Here is a 17,856-nt window from a genome sequence, read left to right on the forward strand (position 1 = left end):
CAGCATAGCTACATAGGTGTCTGAAACTCATTAATTTCAATCCTATGACTTCTCTATCCTTTTAAGTTCTCCTTAATGCTTCTCTCTGTAAACAAGCTTTTTTGGTCAACTATCCTGGTATCTCCTTCATGAATTTTGTCTGGCAACACTCTAGTGGGACCAACTCGTGATACTATACCAGGATTGAAGTGCTGTAGTAGTGTGTTGCAATTGCTGTGCAATGACTGGGCGACGTGGTGTCTCAGTGGTTAGAACTTCTGCCTCACAGTGCTGGAGACCTGGGTTCAATACTAGCCTCAGACTGACTGTCTGTGTGGAGTTTGCATGTTCTCTCTTGTGTCCTCCCACAGTCCAAAGATGCATGGGTTGGGGGAACTGGCCACAATTGCCCACAGTGTCCAGTGATGCAGGCTAGGTGGGTTAGCCCTGGGAAATGCAGGGTGGGATGTTCTTCAGAGGATCAGTGTGAACTCGATGTGCTGAATGGCCTGCTTCCAAACAGTGGGGATTCTAAATGAAGTACTTGAAAGCCGCTTTGGAACAAATTTACGATGCATTTCAACGGCTGCAAAAGTCCTCCATGTGAGATAAACAGTTCGCTTGTTGCCAGGAGCTGGAGTTACCATGGTTGTCAGAGACATCAATGCTCTTTGTGTTTTTATAATTTATCTAAATGAGAGGGCAGAGGTATGTAGTTTCATCAAATAACATTGACACTCAGGGTACCCAGGTTAAGAGACATGGCAAATTGAGGAAGGAGATAGAGAATGGCACGGGAGTCTGGGCAGAGCTGTGGCAAATGCAGTTTAATGCTGCAAAAGATGGCCATTGAATATTTCAGAGAGAAAAGAAAAATCAGTGTATGGTAAAAGGCTTTAAAACGAACTTGTGAGTTTTACACAAAAGCTAGGGATTAATGTTAAATTTCTGAACAACACCAGTTAGGTTACGATTGAAATATTGCATTCAGTCTGAACACCTCAGTTTGACTGCAGTAGGAAGAGGAGAATCTTAATTTTCATTTGATGCTAAAATCCCAACAGTTAAGTAGCTTGTGTTTTTTGTTTTCTTAGAACTTTTATTCTTTGCTGAGACATGTATTTATGTAAATACTGTACTTTTATTGAATCTTTAGCCTTACCCTGTATGGTACAGTAATAATCTGAAATATGATGGTCTGGGCTCCAAGTTGAACTTCATTAAGTAACCCTGTGAACAAGTAAATGAAAAGCAAACTATTACAGAGACTGGAGGCAAAGTAAAACAGAAACGGCTGGCACTATTGAGCAGGTCTGGCTGGCAGTACCTGTGGAGAAGGATAAATAATACATGTTTGAGGTCAAGTGATCCAAAAAGGAAATCAATCTTTACTGAAGGAAATTATTTCTAAGGAAGAATGATCCTCCAGTTGCAACTGCTCCTGTGGATCTACTCATCACAGCAGGATACAGTTGGTTTAAGACATGGCCAATGTCTTGCAGTATATGTTAAGTTTAAAGATGCAATTTGAATGTCAGTGGGCAGAGGAAGTGGGCAAGTGAGCGAATAGCTAAGTAGATGGGTTGGTGGGACAGTGGGTCGAGCGAGTAGGAAGGTGAGGTGGTCAAGTGGGGGGGCGAGTGGTGTAGGTGGGTGAGGTAGATGAGGTTAATGATGTTCTTTAGTGCATAAATGGCAAGGTGGTGGAAATTGATAAGTAGTTAGAGGTTAGTGGGTAGTAGGTTCATGGTGTTAGTCAGGTTGGATCAAGGTTAATTGGGTGATGTTGGGAAGGTAACCGGATATTCGGGAGAGTTACTCTTAGGTCAGGCATTGAGTCAAGCTGTGTCAACGTAGTCGAGTGGAAGAGGTAGTCGTATAGAATCATGGAAGCCCTACAGTGTGAAATCAGGCTTTTCGGCCCATTGAGTTCACACCGACTCTCTGAAGACTATCCCACCCATACCCACCATCTTAACCCTGTAACCCTGCATTTCCCATGGCTAATCCTAACCTGAACATCCATAGACACTATGGGGCAATTTCCCATGGCCAATCCACCTGATCTGTATATCTTTGGAATGTGGGGGGAAACTGGTGCGCCCAGAGGAAACCCACACAGACATGGTGAGATGGTGCAGACTCTACACAGACAGTCATCCAAGGCTGGAATCAAACCCGGATCCCTGGTGCTCAGCTAAATAAAAAAATGATCTGAACTCTCTAGTACAATCTTCTGAAAAGGATGTTTATTTAAGATTTATTTGACTTATGACGGACGCAATCTAGAATACAGTGCAGTGCAGTAACATAGGAATCAAAATCAATTGAGAAGGAATGTTATCACCAGTTCATCTTTAGGTTCTCTATGTCATGTCTCCCATTGACTAAAGGTGGGGAGAAATTGAGGATGAGTCAATTTTGACAAAAGGGAGTTAAATAGCCACCCACACTGGTCAGGGTAACCATTTCGCAATGAGGTTACATGAATTATTGGACACACTAATTATTGTATCATATCACTTACTAAATTTTAATGTTCAGTGTGGACTTACAATCTTGAAAGTGATGGCATAATAGAATCCTTGACTTCCCAAATAGATGTTGAGGGATGTACAAGGATAAGGAATAATGGGATGCTTATGGCAGGTTCTGAGGGCTTGAAACATTGGAGGCCTTTGAGTAGTATAGAAAGTGCAGAAGGTTGCTTATAGAAGAGATTGTATAAAGATGTTGAATGAAGGGATAAGAAAACAAGTAAAATCAAAAAGTGTTTTGCAAGTATATTAAGGGCAAGAAGATTATTAGGGAAAGCGTAAGCACTATTATAGACTAAAGTGGCAGTCTGTGTGTGGAGTGTGGAGGACGTGGTGAGGTTTTAAATGAGTATGTTGCATCTGTATTCACCACAGAAATGAATGATGTAGGTTTAGAAATCAGGAAGGTATATTCGAACAAATTACAATCGGGAGAGAGCAAGGAGCTATTAGCAGACTTAAAACTGGTTAAATCCCCAGGCTCAGATGAGCTATTGTTGTGGGAAGTAAGGAAGGTGATTGCTGGGGCTATGATTTTCATTTACAAATCCTCTCTGGCCACAAGAGGGGTATCATCAGACTGGAGGGCAGCTAATTATTCAAGAAGGTTGCGAGGGATAAAATAGGAAACTGCAGACCAGTGAGTCTAACATTAGTGGAAGGGAAACTACTGGAAAGAAGTCTGAGGCAGAGAATTCATCTTCACTTGGAGAGGTGAGGATTAATCAGGACTGAGCAGCATGTGTTTGTCAGGGGGAGATCACATCTAATAATTCTGACAGAGGTTTTTGAGGTTGTTAGGGGTAGGTAGATGAGGGTAGTGCAGTTGATATAGTGTAAACGGACTCCAATGAGACAACTGACAAGGTCAACTTGCGGTTAGTGGCGTGCATTAATGATCTAGACATGACTGTAGGAGGTATGATCAAAACATTCACAGACAACATGAAATTGGTGATGTGGTAAATAGGGAGGAGGAAAGCCATAGACTACAGGAAAATATAGGCAACTGCTCAGAGGCAAACCAGTACAAATGCAACTTAATTTGAGATGGGTACATTTTAGATTTTAAAGGCATCAAGGGGTTTGAGGAGAAAGGAGGAATTTGACATTGAGATAGAGCATTAGCCATGATCATTATGAATGGGGAGAATATAAGAAATAGGAACAGGAGTAGACCATTTGGCCCTTCCGGCCTCCTCCGTTATTCAATAAGATCATGGCTGATGCTCCACCTCAATAGGATCTGTGTGGAGTTTGCACATTCTCCCCGTGTCTGCGTGGGTTTGCTCTGGGTGCTCCAGTTTTTTCCCACAGTCCAAAGACATGCAGGTTAGGGTGAACTGGCCATGCTAAAAGGGTCAAATGGTCTACTCCTGCTTCTAGTTTTGACGTTACTTTGTTTCTGATTCTGAGTATGTTATGGGAAGGCTCACACGGCAATAAAATACACAATGAATGGTAGGGCACAAGAAATTTCAGACGATCAGAGGGACCTTGGTGTGTATATCCACTGGGTCTTTGAAGGTGACAGGACAGGTAGACAAGGTGGTTAAGAGCAGAAAGTGCGGACTGCAGATGCTGGAGATCAAAGCTTAAAAATGTGTTGCTGGAAAAGCGCAGCAGGTCAGGCAGCATCAAAGCAATTTCATGAAGAAGGGCTTATGCCTGAAACGTCGATGCTCCTGTTCCTTTGATGCTGCCTGATCTGCTGCACTTTTCCAGCAACACATTTTTAAGGTGGTTAAGAGGTCAACTGAGATATTTCCCTTCACTTGTCAAGGTATTCAATTCAGAGCAGGGAGATTATGAATGAGTTGTATTTAATGTTAGTTAGGCCACAGCTGGAGGACTGTGTGTGCAGTTTTATTCTAGGAAGGATGTGATTTCGCTGGAGAGTGTGCAGAGGAGTTTGAACAGGATATTACCTGGGCTGGAGTGATTCAGCTCTGAAGGAAGACAAGATGGGCTGGGACAGTCTTTTTTTAAAACAAAGTCAGAGAGGGGATCTGAATGAGGAGTACAAAATCATGAGGGGCATAGATAGGATCGAGGGGAAGAATTATTTTCTCCTTTGTAGCGGGGTCCATGAGGTTAACAGATGAAAAGGTTTAGGGGTGAGTTGAGAGAAAACGAGAGGATGGAGGCATTTGGAACTCACTGCCTGTAAGGATGGTACAAGGGGGGACCTGGCAACATTGAGGAAGTATTTCGGTGACTGCTTGAAATGCTATAAGAAACGAGGCTAGAGGCCAAGTGCTAGAAAATGGTGCTTTCTGACCAGCGTGAACAAGATAGGCAGAAAGGCTTCTTAATATATTGTAAAACTCTATATGATTCACGACATGTTTTACTAATGAGTTCAGTGGCATTAAACTCCATATTGATTTGTTTGTACCTTTGATCATTCCTGTATTTATGACTAACTTAAATTCCACAAAAGAGACATTGTATGAGTTCATAGCTGCAGTTCAGTCTCAGTCTCCCTGGTTATTTCCTCTTAACTGATGTAGAGGTCCTTTGATATTGTTTTGCTGTGATCTATCACTTTGTACAGCGATACATACGGAGAATTGTGATTCAACTGCAGCAGAGACAGAATTTATCTTGTGATTTCACGGAAAGCATGAGAATGATCCAATAGCACACTTTACATCCCCAGGAGGTGGTTAAAAAGGCATTTAGCAGGCTTGCCTTCGTTGCTTAGCCCTTTTGAGTATAGGAGTCAGGATGTCATGTTGAGATTATGCAGATCATTGGTGAGGCGTCCTCTGAGCACTGTGTCCAGTTCCAGCCATCCTGTTATAGGCTCAAAAGATACTTACCAGGATGCTGCTGGGTATGGAAGATTTGAGTTATACAGGAAGGCTGGATAGGCTGGGACATTTTTCCAGTGCAGCATAGGAGGTTGAAAGGTGACCTTATAGAGGTTTATAAATTTATGGGAGAGTAAAGATAGTGTTAATGGTAGGTGTCTTTTCCTAGGGTGGTGGATTTCAAGAAAGGAGGGCACATGTTTAAGGTTGAGAGGATAGAAATTTAGAAAAGACATGAAACACAATTTTCTTACACAGGGAGCGGTTCACGTGCGGAATGAACTTTCTGAGGAAGTGGGGGATGGGGGTACAGTTACAACATTTAAACGACACTGAGATAAGTACATGAACAGGAAAGGTTTGGAGGGATGTGAGCCAGGAGCAGGCAGGTGGGACTAGTTTAGTTGGGATGATGTCCAGTATTGCTACGACACGGGGTAAAACCCTCTGTTAATTTATGCCAGCCACACAGACACAATTCACTCAATGCTGTAATCTGTTAAAATTCGACAGGCACAGAACTATCCTCAAAAATCACTACTTTAAAATAAAAATTTAAGAACTTTATTCTTTAAGTCTAACAGAGAATATTAACTAACAACTATTTATAACTCCTTTCTCTTAAACCTTTTACCTCCCCACTCTACAATTCTAGTCCGATAAAAAATCCTGATTACAATTTACAAAAAGGAAAATCATGTTTCAAGACCAGTCAGCTTTGCTGAGTGTCCTCTGTAGCTGTTCCTCTGTAGATTCTCTCTCCCGGGTTGGCCTCAATGTTCTGCTGCACAAACTCATAGACAGATACCTCTCGGAGAGTTATTCTGAAAGATTAGATTCCCTCCAGTGTGGAAACAGGCCCTACGGCCCAACAAGTCCACACCGACCCTCCGAAGGGTAACCCATTTCCCGCTGACTAATGCACCTAACACTATGGGCAGTTTAGAATGGCTGGTTCACCTGACCTACACATCTTTGGACTATTCCACTGGCAGTCGGTACTGCTTGGTGGCTTCGCAGTTCTCCCATTCTGGCTAAAAGCCCAAAATGTCTTATATTTATACCCCAAAACATCGGATCATTTTATTGGTTTTAATATGATCAAAATACTAACTTCAAACTTGATTGGAGTTTGGTATCTTGGGGCATAATTTAAATTGATTGGTCGAATTTGAATTTATTTTTGTCTCATAGCAACCCAGCTACTGCTAGCTGTTCGACCAAATGTTACATTTTAAATTTTCCAGTACTCTGTGTACTTGCTAAGTCCTTGCAACTCTCTTAAAGATACAGTACACCCACAATTTCGTAACAGCATGAACTGGTTGGCCCGAAGGGTCTGTTTCCGTGCTGTATGACTCTATGAGAAAAGACAGTTGTGTGGACTGACTCATGCCTGGTTTATAATTCCTATCGAAGTTAAAAATCACACAACACCAGGTTATAGTCCAACAGGTTTATTTGGAAGCACTGGCTTTCGAGGCGCTGCTATAACCTGGTGTTGTGTGCTTTTTAATGTTGTCTACCCCAGGCCAACACCAGCACCTCCAAATCAATTCCTATCAAGATAAAGCTCACCCCACTGCCATATTGTACATGTGTCTATGAAGCATTGTAAACTCCATTGCCATAAGGAGAGTGACCTATCTTTGCTGCACTCATTTGTTGTATATTTTGATGACCAGCTCCTTTCAGCGTGTCACTGACATAGCATCACTGGAAGGTGTGTTTTTCATAGCAGTGTGCTAGTTTATTTACCTACGAGGAACGTTCCAATATGAAATGCCCACCATTCAATACAGAGCATGAACATGCTGGGAATCGCCAGGCGTACAAAGCTCCCCCACTCCTGCAGGCATTCAGTGGACCAACCTGCAGAAAAGACCAAACAAACAAGTGATTAACGCATTACAGAGAATGTATCAAAAGTGAGGACAGTCTGAAAACCATCTGATCATCCAGATCACCTCCTCTTTCATCCTGGAGCAGGGGTTCCCTCTGGGTTCTTTGTCCAATTAGACATCATCCGTTTCACACCATGACCCAAAGTGTAAGTGACCCTCCCTGAAACCTACCTCCCCAGGTCTGAACATGTAACTTCTTCCATCGAATGTACCCGAACAGGAGGAGAAGCTGACAGTACTGAGAAGCAACATTGGCAGCAGCCGAGCCCCTGGAAAACAAAAGTCTGCAAATTAAATGTGGCTTTGCAGAAATCCTGGGTTACTGTCCATTTCTCAGAACTAGTACCAAATTATACATTGAGAATGTTTAAATGTAGTGGACTACTTACGGCACTCCCAGCGTCAGCACGTAGAGCAAGAGGTAATTGACGACAGCGTTGAAGATGTTGGCAATAAAACCAGCAAAAACCTGAGGCATGATGATCCCCTATGATGGGAACAAAGCAATAGAGTCATTCCTGGCATTGTCCGTCAATCAAGCACAGTGCTGAGGTGGAGGGAAGATAAGGTGTAACCACTCTCACAATGCCCATTTGGGGACTCCTTTCTCCTCACTTGGATCAGGTTCACTGCTGGAGATTTCCTGACTGGAGGTGTGGATGACTTGCCCACTTTTGCAATTGGATCATCAAATGTAATTTCGGGTTTGCTCTCCACATTTCACAAATTAATCCCTGCAATAGTTATTAAAACCCAACTGCAGGGCTAACGTGAGGACTGCAGGGCTAACGTGAGGACTGCAGGGCTAACGTGAGGACTGCAGGTGCTGGAGGTTAGAGTCAAGAGTGTGGTGCTGGAAAAGCACAGCAGGTCAGGCAGCATCCAAGAAGCAGGAAAATTGATGCTTTGGGCAAAAGCCTCATTCCTAATGAAGGGCTTTTGCCTGAAATGTCGATTCTCCTGCTCCTCAGATGCTGCCTGACCTGCTGTGCTTTTCCAGCAACACACCCTCGACTCTAATACCCAATTGCCGCTGACCATTAAAATAAGGACATGCAATAAGGAACTATATCTCATTGTAAAAATAATATTGTATTGAATCTCATGCACACTCCAACATTCAGTGACTTTACCTGGTTCTGAAGGTATCGGACCTCTAAGTCATAAAGAAATGCTGCCTAAGAGAAAATATTGAAAATAATTAGGGAAGCAATCACTGCTGAAATAGAAGAAGGAATTGCATTCATACAGCCCTTAAAATGTTTGAACCACAGCTGCTGTTTAGTTCTGTCCAACATAACTAGAGACAATTTACTCAGACGCTGTACGACCCAAGCTTTGACTGTCCTGAACAGCATCTACAAAAGCAGGTTCGAGGCTAGGAATTCCGTTCAGGTTTCTCAACCCCTCACTCTCCAAAGCTTGTCCTCCTTCCACAAGTAAAGAATGTTATGGGAAACTGGAAGAGTGCTGCTCCAATACCCAAGAAACTTGGCACTATCCAGGAGAAAGCTGTTCAGTGTCTCTTCCGCCAATTTTCATGTTGTCTTCCACCACCACAGTGCATCGTGGCAGCAATGTGTACCACAGCAGAAAATCACCAAGGTGTTTCCCTAGCACCTTCTAAACCTGCATCTAGAAGGATAAGGCCGACAGACACAAGGGAGAATCATCATTCCTTCCAAGTTATCCTTCATGGAATCCCTACAGTGTGAAAACAGGCCATTCGGCCCAATAAGTCCATACTGACTCTCTGAAGAGTAACCCACCCAGACCCATTCCCCTACTACTCTACATTTACCCCTGACTAATGCACCTACACATCCCTGAACACTATGGGCAATGTTAGCATGGCCAATTCACCTAACCTCCAAATCTTTGGACTCTGGGAGGAAACCAGAGCACCCGGAGGAAACCTGCATAGACATGAGAAGAATGTGCAAATTCCACACAGACAGTCACCCTAGGCTGGATCTGAACCTGGGTCCTGGGCACTTGAGACAGCAATACTAACCAATGAGCCACGGTGTCACCTGCAAGATCTCAAGATCTCACCAAGATTTTACCAAGATCTCACCCTCATGGGGTCAAAGTGCTGGGAATCAACATCACAGCAATAGCCTGAATGTCCTTGCACCACATGAACTGTAGTGGTTCAAAAACGTGGCTCACCACCACCTTCTCAGGGCTAACTCGGGATTATTGTAACTGCTGGGTGCACGTCATATTAAAGGACAAAATCAGAACAATTGAAAGAAAGGTAAAGTAGCAATTTTTCTCAATAGCCTTTGTTGAATTCCACTGCGTATAAATTGCCTGCTCTGTTACCTACATTAAAAACTAAAGCACACTTCAAATGCATTACTTGATCAGAGCGTTTTGTTGGATTTATAAGGTCACACACAGGTGGATCCAATGCAAATTTTGCAGACTGAATCCTTTTGGTCTGTCTACGTTTCAGCTAATGAATGACTTCAGCTGTCTAACAACCTGTCTGTATGCATCAACGCTACCTATAATAATTTACTTACAGGAAGAGCAGGAATAAATATCTTCACATAGAGTTGTGTTAATCTGCAAGAAAAAAAATACAATGCTCTTAATGGCAGAGGACATCATTACCTGAATACAAAGGTTAAACCCAAACTGCAGTAGCAATGATATAAAATACAGTGATATGCAAACATACCACACCATGCAGATAGTCAGGTGGTTGTTTTCCACTGGCGCAGACACAATGGGCATAGGGGCCTTTTTCTGTCCTGTAGATCTCTCTGACTCAATGAAGGCTGGTGTTTAAGACCTGACACATAACAAAGTCTATCAAACTCATATGGGAACGTAATATAAAAAATACACTGTATCATAGAGTTGCTCGCCCCAGGCAACTCTGATGTTTCTATTAATTTCTGGTCTGGTATAACATTCATACATGCAGGAAATCAACATTAATTTCACTGTCTCATTGATACATTAAGGAGTGGAGATCCCTTTCAGTGTGACGACCCAGTGCACCTCCATGTTGGAATAAAATGGCAAAAGGAAATGGATAAGGTTCTCACTTGGCTACTGCAGGAGACTGTTTGAAAGCCAATAAAATGTGCTCAATGTTGATGAAGATAGTCCAGCAGGGAAAGCAGGCGATCAGGAGAATGAGAATCCCTCTTTGGAGAATCACTCCAATTCGCTTCAGGTTCTTACTGCCATACGTCTGGAAATCAGGACAAAATGTTTAAATGATTTGGATCAATATTGACCAGTGCATTCTATTCCATTGTCTCTTTATAAAGATATAATTGCCACAACTTATAAAAAAAATGTAATATTTCTCTCTCATAATAAATGCATCATGATGGGATACCATTTATGCTTAGCATTGGACATGTTCAAATCACAAGTGCGTATGAACTAGTTATTTCTTACCCACGATCACACTGATCAGAGATTTTACTTATCGTGACAGGTACTTTGATATTCAATTATCAATCGACACATCAGACTCTTTTCCAAAGCTGTCAACCCACAAACTATGAACAACTTAAATGAGAATCTATTCTGGATACTCTCTCCAATGCAGGGTGGGAGAGCTAGTTTTAAAACAAGTCTTGTTGATTTCAATACCTTTAACTTTCAGTTCACAGTTTAGTTAAATAATGTGCTGGTGTTTGCCGCATCTATTCCGCTGAACCTTTCAGAACGCAGGTTAATGTTTCTCCCAGTGTTATTTCAGTGAAATTTATTCTATGTTTCCTTCCAAGTGAAATTCATATCCAAAACTCTTGTCTCTTCACAATCACTAAATCCCAGTTCCTATCCTCAACTCCTGAGGCAAATTATAGCTGCCTGGTGCTAGCTGAGAACAGCTAATTCAGGAATTGGATCTAGCATTTCTGCCTGGCTCATATTCACACAATGTCCTGTGTTTTTCAATGCAGCTTGATGAAAGATTTATTCCTTTGATGGAACAATATCTACTGTTCCTTATACAGACTGCAGTTTTCTGCACCCACCTGAGATATAAGAGTGTCACATGCTGTCGACAGGCCCATACCTATGGAGATACCTGATACAGTTATTACCTGTCCAAAAGAAATAAGAAATAGGAGACCTTTAGAAATATCATCCTGTGATCAGAGGAGTTAATTCTAACTTTGTAATATGCTAATAAAACTGCACAGGAAGTGATGCAATGTCACATGATCTTGCTGTCTTTTGAAAAGCCTGCTGACAAGATGAACCCACTGTAAGGTGTTCCTTAACCAATTCAGTGTGTGCCTTACCTCAGCAGACTCCATAAACATTCTGCACTATCACAACAAGACCAAGAATTTGAGTGTTGCTGAGAAAAGGTACATTTTGGTGAAGCTTGCCATTTTGGTCTCATCAGGACAATTTGCAAGAACATCAATTTCGGGGAGAATCAACATTTATACTGTGCTGAGAATGCTGATTGGAGGTGGACTTGTGAACCAAGGAGAAAGCTCAGTTGATGATACTAATGGATTGTTTCAATCCTAAACTCTGACCATTTCCCTGAGAAATGGACTAACAAACAGCTGTCACTTTTTTGGTTGTATTAAAATAGTCACAGTGTGTGTATCAGTTCTTTCTGTGTGTAAAGAACATGATCCCATGTGTTACTATATACAACTTTCAATACATGTAGATGTGACACACTGTAAGTCTAACGGACAATCCTAAATCGATTGTCGGACTACTTCTTAACACACTTGGGGTTATCCAGCAACGATTTCCAATTGCAGCATTTGATCTAATATTGCACAGTAGGTGGCACATTTTGCAGGTTGGATGTGTGCAGTTGGGTAATAGCCATTCACATATTATTCCATTCTATCATTATACAAAAGACCAAATGGGCCAGGAGATACAGAACTCAAGGTCACAGAGTATGGGCGGCACGGTGGCACAGTGGTTAGCACTGCTGTCTCACAGCGCCTGAGACCCAGGTTCAATTCCCGACTCAGGCGACTGACTGTGTGGAGTTTGCACGTTCTCCCCGTGTCTGCGTGGGTTTCCTCCGGGTGCTCCGGTTTCCTCCCACAGTCCAAAGATGTGTGGGTCAGGTGAATTGGCCATGCTAAATTGCCCGTAGTGTTAGGTAAGGGGTAAATGTAGGGGTGTGGGTGGGTTGCACTTCGGCGGGTTGGTGTGGACTTGTTGTTACTTACACTGTAAGAAATCTAATCTAATCTAATCTAATCTAATTAAGAGGCAACTGAACACAATCCTTGCAGACTACAGTAACTAGAAAGCTGAGATGATCATTCAACAGCTCGTTCACAGGTTAAGAAAGCTGGAGAGAGAAGACCACATCATTCCAGGTCTTGAAATATAGCCAGAGTGTCTGGTTAAAACCAGAACATTTCCTCATCCATTCCTGCTAAAGGTAAAGAAGGAAATGGACTCTGTTGAAATAAAGGATCTTTCACCTGTGACAGAACCAAAAAGCTGGTGCACAGGTTTAGTCACAGTGCCAAAGCTGGTGTGATCTATCAAAATATGCTCAGATATTGCACAGTTGGTCATAATTGTCAAACGTAAAGTACATCTTCTGTGTATATCAATAGGGCCTCAGCTAAATTGGGTGGCATTCAAGCTTCACAAAGCTAGATGTAAATAATATGTTTTAATATTTGGGACATTGGGGACGTTACATTATGTTAAAGATGTTAGGAAAATTTAATGTTGATATAGCTCCACGGTGTTCAGCAGACCATGATAATCTGCACAGTTTACAAGTGACCCATCCTCCTGTGTCAGCCAAGTGACTGCCAGAGGGTGATCTCCCCATGGAGGGCATTAAGATGGAGCCCAATCTCACCCTCACCCAATGACCCCAACACCCATGGGACTCCCAGGATGGCTCATGGAGAACAGTGATGAGCTGGAATGCCGAGCTGATGTTCCTGGTCTTTGCACTGAAGCAGCTGCTGGGCTCCAGTTGCCCTTCCATTGAGAGCAGCAGGTAAAGACCAGGCTTTTTCACAAGGAGCAGCTCATCAGCTGGTAACGGCTCTGAGCTTGACACTGATAGGAAGCAATGCACCTTCATCACGATTTTATACAGGAGATGTTAGCATCAATAAATGTGCACATTCTCAACACAAAACTTACCGCTATGGCAAGACTGACAGCGCCCAATTCAACTTTCCCTAAATGTCCACAGAACACAGAGCTGACAATATTTATTAGGAGAATCATCAGCTGTGACAAAAACTGTCAAAGAGAAATGAATGAGAAATAGTTTACACTGGCAAATGAATGTTTATCATGGTCTTAAACATTGAAAATTACTTATAAACTAGTTCAACAGATCAAATTTCTTATTGAAAACAATAATCACATTTCTCCATAATAGTAACAGAAGTGTTTCATCGAGCGTTTCAGGATGATGAGGAATCTCATGCATTGATGAAGGATTCGAACATCACGATTTATGAATGCAAAATAATGGTCTTTGAGGTAATCAGACAAGGTTAAGCAGCGGATTGTCACTTTTAAGATAGAGAGGTATAGAATACATCAGCAGACAAGGTTACTCTGGGTAGGTGGATGTGGGTGGATTTGGGTGGAGTTGGGTAGGTGAATGTGGGTGGAGTTGGGTAGGTGGATGTGGGTGGATTTGGGTAGGTGGATGTGAGTGGATTTGGGTAGGTGGATGTGGGTGGAGTTGGGTAGGTGGATGTGGGTGGAGTTGGGTAGGTGGATGTGAGTGGATTTGGGTAGGTGGATGTGGGTGGAGTTGGGTAGGTGGATGTGGGTGGGTGGAGTTGGGTAGGTGGATGTGGGTAGGTGGATGTGGGTGGATTTGGGTGGAGTTGGGTAGGTGGATGTGGGTGGGTGGAGTTGGGTAGGTGGATGTGGGTAGGTGGATGTGGGTGGATTTGGGTGGAGTTGGGTAGGTGAATGTGGGTGGAGTTGGGTAGGTGGATGTGGGTGGGTGGAGTTGGGTAGGTGGATGTGGGTAGGTGGATGTGGGTGGATTTGGGTGGAGTTGGGTAGGTGAATGTGGGTGGAGTTGGGTAGGTGGATGTGGGTGGAGTTGGGTAGGTGGATGTGGGTGGATGTGGGTAGGTGGATGTAGGTGGATGTGGGTGGATGTGGGTAGGTGGATGTGGGTGGATGTGGGTAGGTGGATGTGGGTGGATGTGGGTGGATGTGGGTAGGTGGATGTGGGTGGATGTGGGTAGGTGGATGTGGGTGGATGTGGGTAGGTGGATGTGGGTAGGTGGATGTGGGTGGAGGTGGGTAGGTGGATGTGGGTGGAGTTGGGTAGGTGGATGTGGGTGGATGTGGGTGGAGTTGGGTAGGTGGATGTGGGTGGATGTGGGTAGGTGGATGTGGGTGGAGTTGGGTAGGTGGATGTAGGTGGAGTTGGGTAGGTGGATGTGGGTGGATGTGGGTGGAGTTGGGTAGGTGGATGTGGGTGGAGTTGGGTAGGTGGATGTGGGTGGAGTTGGGTAGGTGGATGTAGGTGGAGTTGGGTAGGTGAATGTGGGTGAATGTGGGTGGAGTTGGGTGGATGTGGGTAGGTGGATGTGGGTGGATGTGGGTAGGTGGATGTGGGTGCAGTTGGGTAGGTGGATGTAGGTGGATGTGGGTGGATGTGGGTGGATGTGGGTGGAGTTGGGTAGGTGGATGGGAGTGGATTTGGGTAGGTGGATGTGGGTGGATGTGGGTGGAGTTGGGTAGGTGGATGTGAGTGGATTTGGGTAGGAATGATAGCAAAATGGGCTGCTATTTAAATGGTGAAAAAATGCAGCATGTTGCTGTGCAGAAGCACCTGGGTGTCCTTGTGCATGCGTCACAAAAAATTGTTTTGCAGGTGCAGCAGGTAGTGAAGAAGGCAAATGGAATATTGTCCTTACTTGCTGGAGAGATGGAATTTAAAAACAGGAAGGTTATGCTGCAGCTGTATAGGCTGCTGGTGAGACCACACCTACAGTACCATGCACTGCTCTGGTCTCCTTACTTGAGAAAAGTCATACTGGCACTGGAGGGGATGCGGAGGAGATTCACTAGATTGGTCCTGGAGTTGAGAGGGTTAGCTTAAGACGAGAGATTGAGTGAACTGGGACTATACTCATTGGAATTTAGAAGAATTGGGGGGTGGGGAAGGCAGTTTTATAGAAACATATAAAATTATGAAGGAAATGGATGAGGTAGAAGCAGAGAGGTTGTTTCCACTGGCTGGTGAAACTAGAACTAGGGGGCATAGCCTCAATATAAGTGGGAGCAGATTTAGGACTGAATTGAGGAGAAACGTTTTCACCCAAAGGGTTGTGAATCTGTGAATTCCCTGCCCAGTGAAGCAGTTGAGGCTACCTCGTTGAATGTTTTTAAGGCAAAGATAGAGTTGAGAACAGTAAAGGAATTAAGGGTTATGGTGAACGGGTGGGTATAAGCAGCTGAGTCCATTAAAAGGTCAGCCATGATCTTATTGAATGGTGGGGCAGGCTCGAGGGGCCAAATGGCCTACTCCTGCTCCTGGTTCTTATGTTCTTGTGGAGCAGGTGATGGGTGGGTGGTGGGGGGAGGTTCCATAACCAGTTGCAGCCAAAGGGTCTATTGGGGCCAGCAGAGTGAATCATATTGGGTTAGAGGGGATATAAGGTACTGGGGTGTCAGATGTTGGGAGGGTAAGATGAGGTAGATTGTTAAGTTCGGAGGTCAACGTAGTAGCTCCTCAGGAATCAGACTAGGTTTGTTTATTAACGAACAAAAGTGGGGCGTCCAAATTTTCCATCTTAGATGGACTCTTCTGGATGGTTTCAGATGGATGGCAATAGCTCATTGGAATCTTCAGTGGCCCAAGCAACTCTCACAGAGTCCTCTGTGTCTGGGGTCCTGCATAGATCCAACGCACAATCCAGTCTATGATGCTCCAACAACTCCCTGACCATCAAAATATGAGGCCATTAGGTGGGTGTAAACTCACCAGCGGGCCAGCCAGTCTGGAAATACGCTTTGCTTCCTGCCAGAAGTTGTTGGGTTTCAATCCCCTCATCTTCCTGAGAAATCGGTTACTGCAGCTTCCATGTGCCAGGGCAGCATTGTCAGAGTTAAATTGGACTGAATTCTCCATTTTTCAAAACCTTCACTGCAAAGGAAGAGTAAATCATTTCTCTTAGGTTTCTCATATAACTTCCTCCACTGCCCCTCTCCATTGAGTTGAACCAGCCCCTTCTGTAACATATGGCTACAAACAAATTGATTTCCACCCTTTGACTTTTGTTCATCGATTAATTTTTATCGACTTTCCCTTCACTGCCCAGGAGTTGCACTGTCAACATTTAGGGTTTAATATTTTTGCAGAACTGCTCATGTAAATGATTGCATATTAATTATGTCATTTTGTGAAATTTTCATCACAATAGATATTAAAACTTAATCAATGATCGATCCTTTAATGCTGTATTTTTGACTTGTGTCTGCTTTGAGGTACAATCAAGGTGAAGGATATAGCATGTCAACTGCACTGAGAAGCCGAGCTATTGCATTATATCTGTTCAAGGGATGCAAGGTTTGATGGCCATATTTTGCAAAATCTTGTAATTCCTCATAGATCCTCTCGCAATGTGCAAAACATTGTTTTAGAGCTATTGCCCTATTTGATTTCCTAGCAAAGACTTTACGTCTTATCTCTCTTGTTTTCCTGTCTTTGTCCAAGGTCCATGTGAATTGAATACAAAATCCTGGCTGACAATCCAGTGAGACAAGCAGGACGCTGGAAGGACACAGCAAGCCAGGCAGCATCAGGAGGTGGAGAAGTCAACATTTCAGTGTGACCCTTCTTCAGGATTGATTCCTCCACCTCCTGATGCTGTGTCCTTCCTGCCTCTTGCTTGTCTACCCTGGAATCCAGCATCTGCAGTTTATTTGTCTCGACAATCTGGTGAGGCACCCAAGGAGTGCTGCATTGCTTTAAGTGCAGTCTTTCAGCTATGATGTTACATCTCTCTCTGGTCAAAGGAAGAGATGCACCATTTCAAAGCAGGTGATGGTGGGTGTGGCAAGCAAGTGGGAGAAGGGCAGGGGAATATCTCAGTTCCCTAGCAACTGTGTCTCTCTCAATCAACAGCCCAAAAACTGATTATCTCTCATCATAACATTGCTATAGTGGGATCTTGCTGGACAGAAACTGATTGCTACATTTACCACATAGGTAAAAACAATGACTGCAGATGCTGGAAACCAGATGCTGGATTAGTGGTGCTGGAAGAGCACAGCAGTTCAGGCAGCATCCAAGGAACACTGAAGAACTTTTGCCCGAAACGTCGATTTTGCTGCTCCTCAGATGCTGCCCGAACTGCTATGCTCTTCCAGCACCACTAATCCAGAATACAATTACCACATGTCAATAGGGACTACAATTTAAAAAGTACATTGACCAGAGTTTTTAAAAAAATGTTCTTGTTGAACTATAAAGTCATAGAGTTATACAGCATGGAAACTCGCTTAGGTCCAGCTCACCTGCACCGAATAAATATGCGAATCTGACCCAGTCCCATTTGCCAGCATTTAGTCCATATCCCTCTAGATCCTTCCTATTCATATACCCAGCCACATGCCTTTTAAATTTTGTCATTGCAACAGCCT

General features: G+C 43.5%; 1 protein-coding gene across 1 annotated transcript in view; it reads right to left on the reverse strand.

The window, feature by feature from the left end:
• Nucleotides 1-16,327, reverse strand: part of LOC132830230 (multidrug and toxin extrusion protein 1-like) — a 34,982-nt gene extending 18,655 nt beyond the window's left edge. Inside the window, exons 1-10 of the mRNA XM_060847764.1 lie at nt 16,196-16,327; nt 13,372-13,473; nt 11,247-11,315; nt 10,299-10,447; nt 9,768-9,810; nt 8,370-8,414; nt 7,626-7,723; nt 7,408-7,505; nt 7,091-7,204; nt 1,142-1,209 (exon numbers count right to left, since the gene is read on the reverse strand). Coding sequence (XP_060703747.1) covers nt 1,142-1,209; nt 7,091-7,204; nt 7,408-7,505; nt 7,626-7,723; nt 8,370-8,414; nt 9,768-9,810; nt 10,299-10,447; nt 11,247-11,315; nt 13,372-13,473; nt 16,196-16,264 — 855 coding nt within the window. The 5' untranslated portion in view covers nt 16,265-16,327. The remainder of the gene's footprint in view (nt 1-1,141; nt 1,210-7,090; nt 7,205-7,407; nt 7,506-7,625; nt 7,724-8,369; nt 8,415-9,767; nt 9,811-10,298; nt 10,448-11,246; nt 11,316-13,371; nt 13,474-16,195) is intronic.
• Nucleotides 16,328-17,856: the final 1,529 nt, after the last annotated feature.

This window comes from Hemiscyllium ocellatum, chromosome 31 (genome assembly GCF_020745735.1).
Source record: "Hemiscyllium ocellatum isolate sHemOce1 chromosome 31, sHemOce1.pat.X.cur, whole genome shotgun sequence".
Classification (NCBI taxonomy): Eukaryota; Metazoa; Chordata; class Chondrichthyes; order Orectolobiformes; family Hemiscylliidae; genus Hemiscyllium; species Hemiscyllium ocellatum.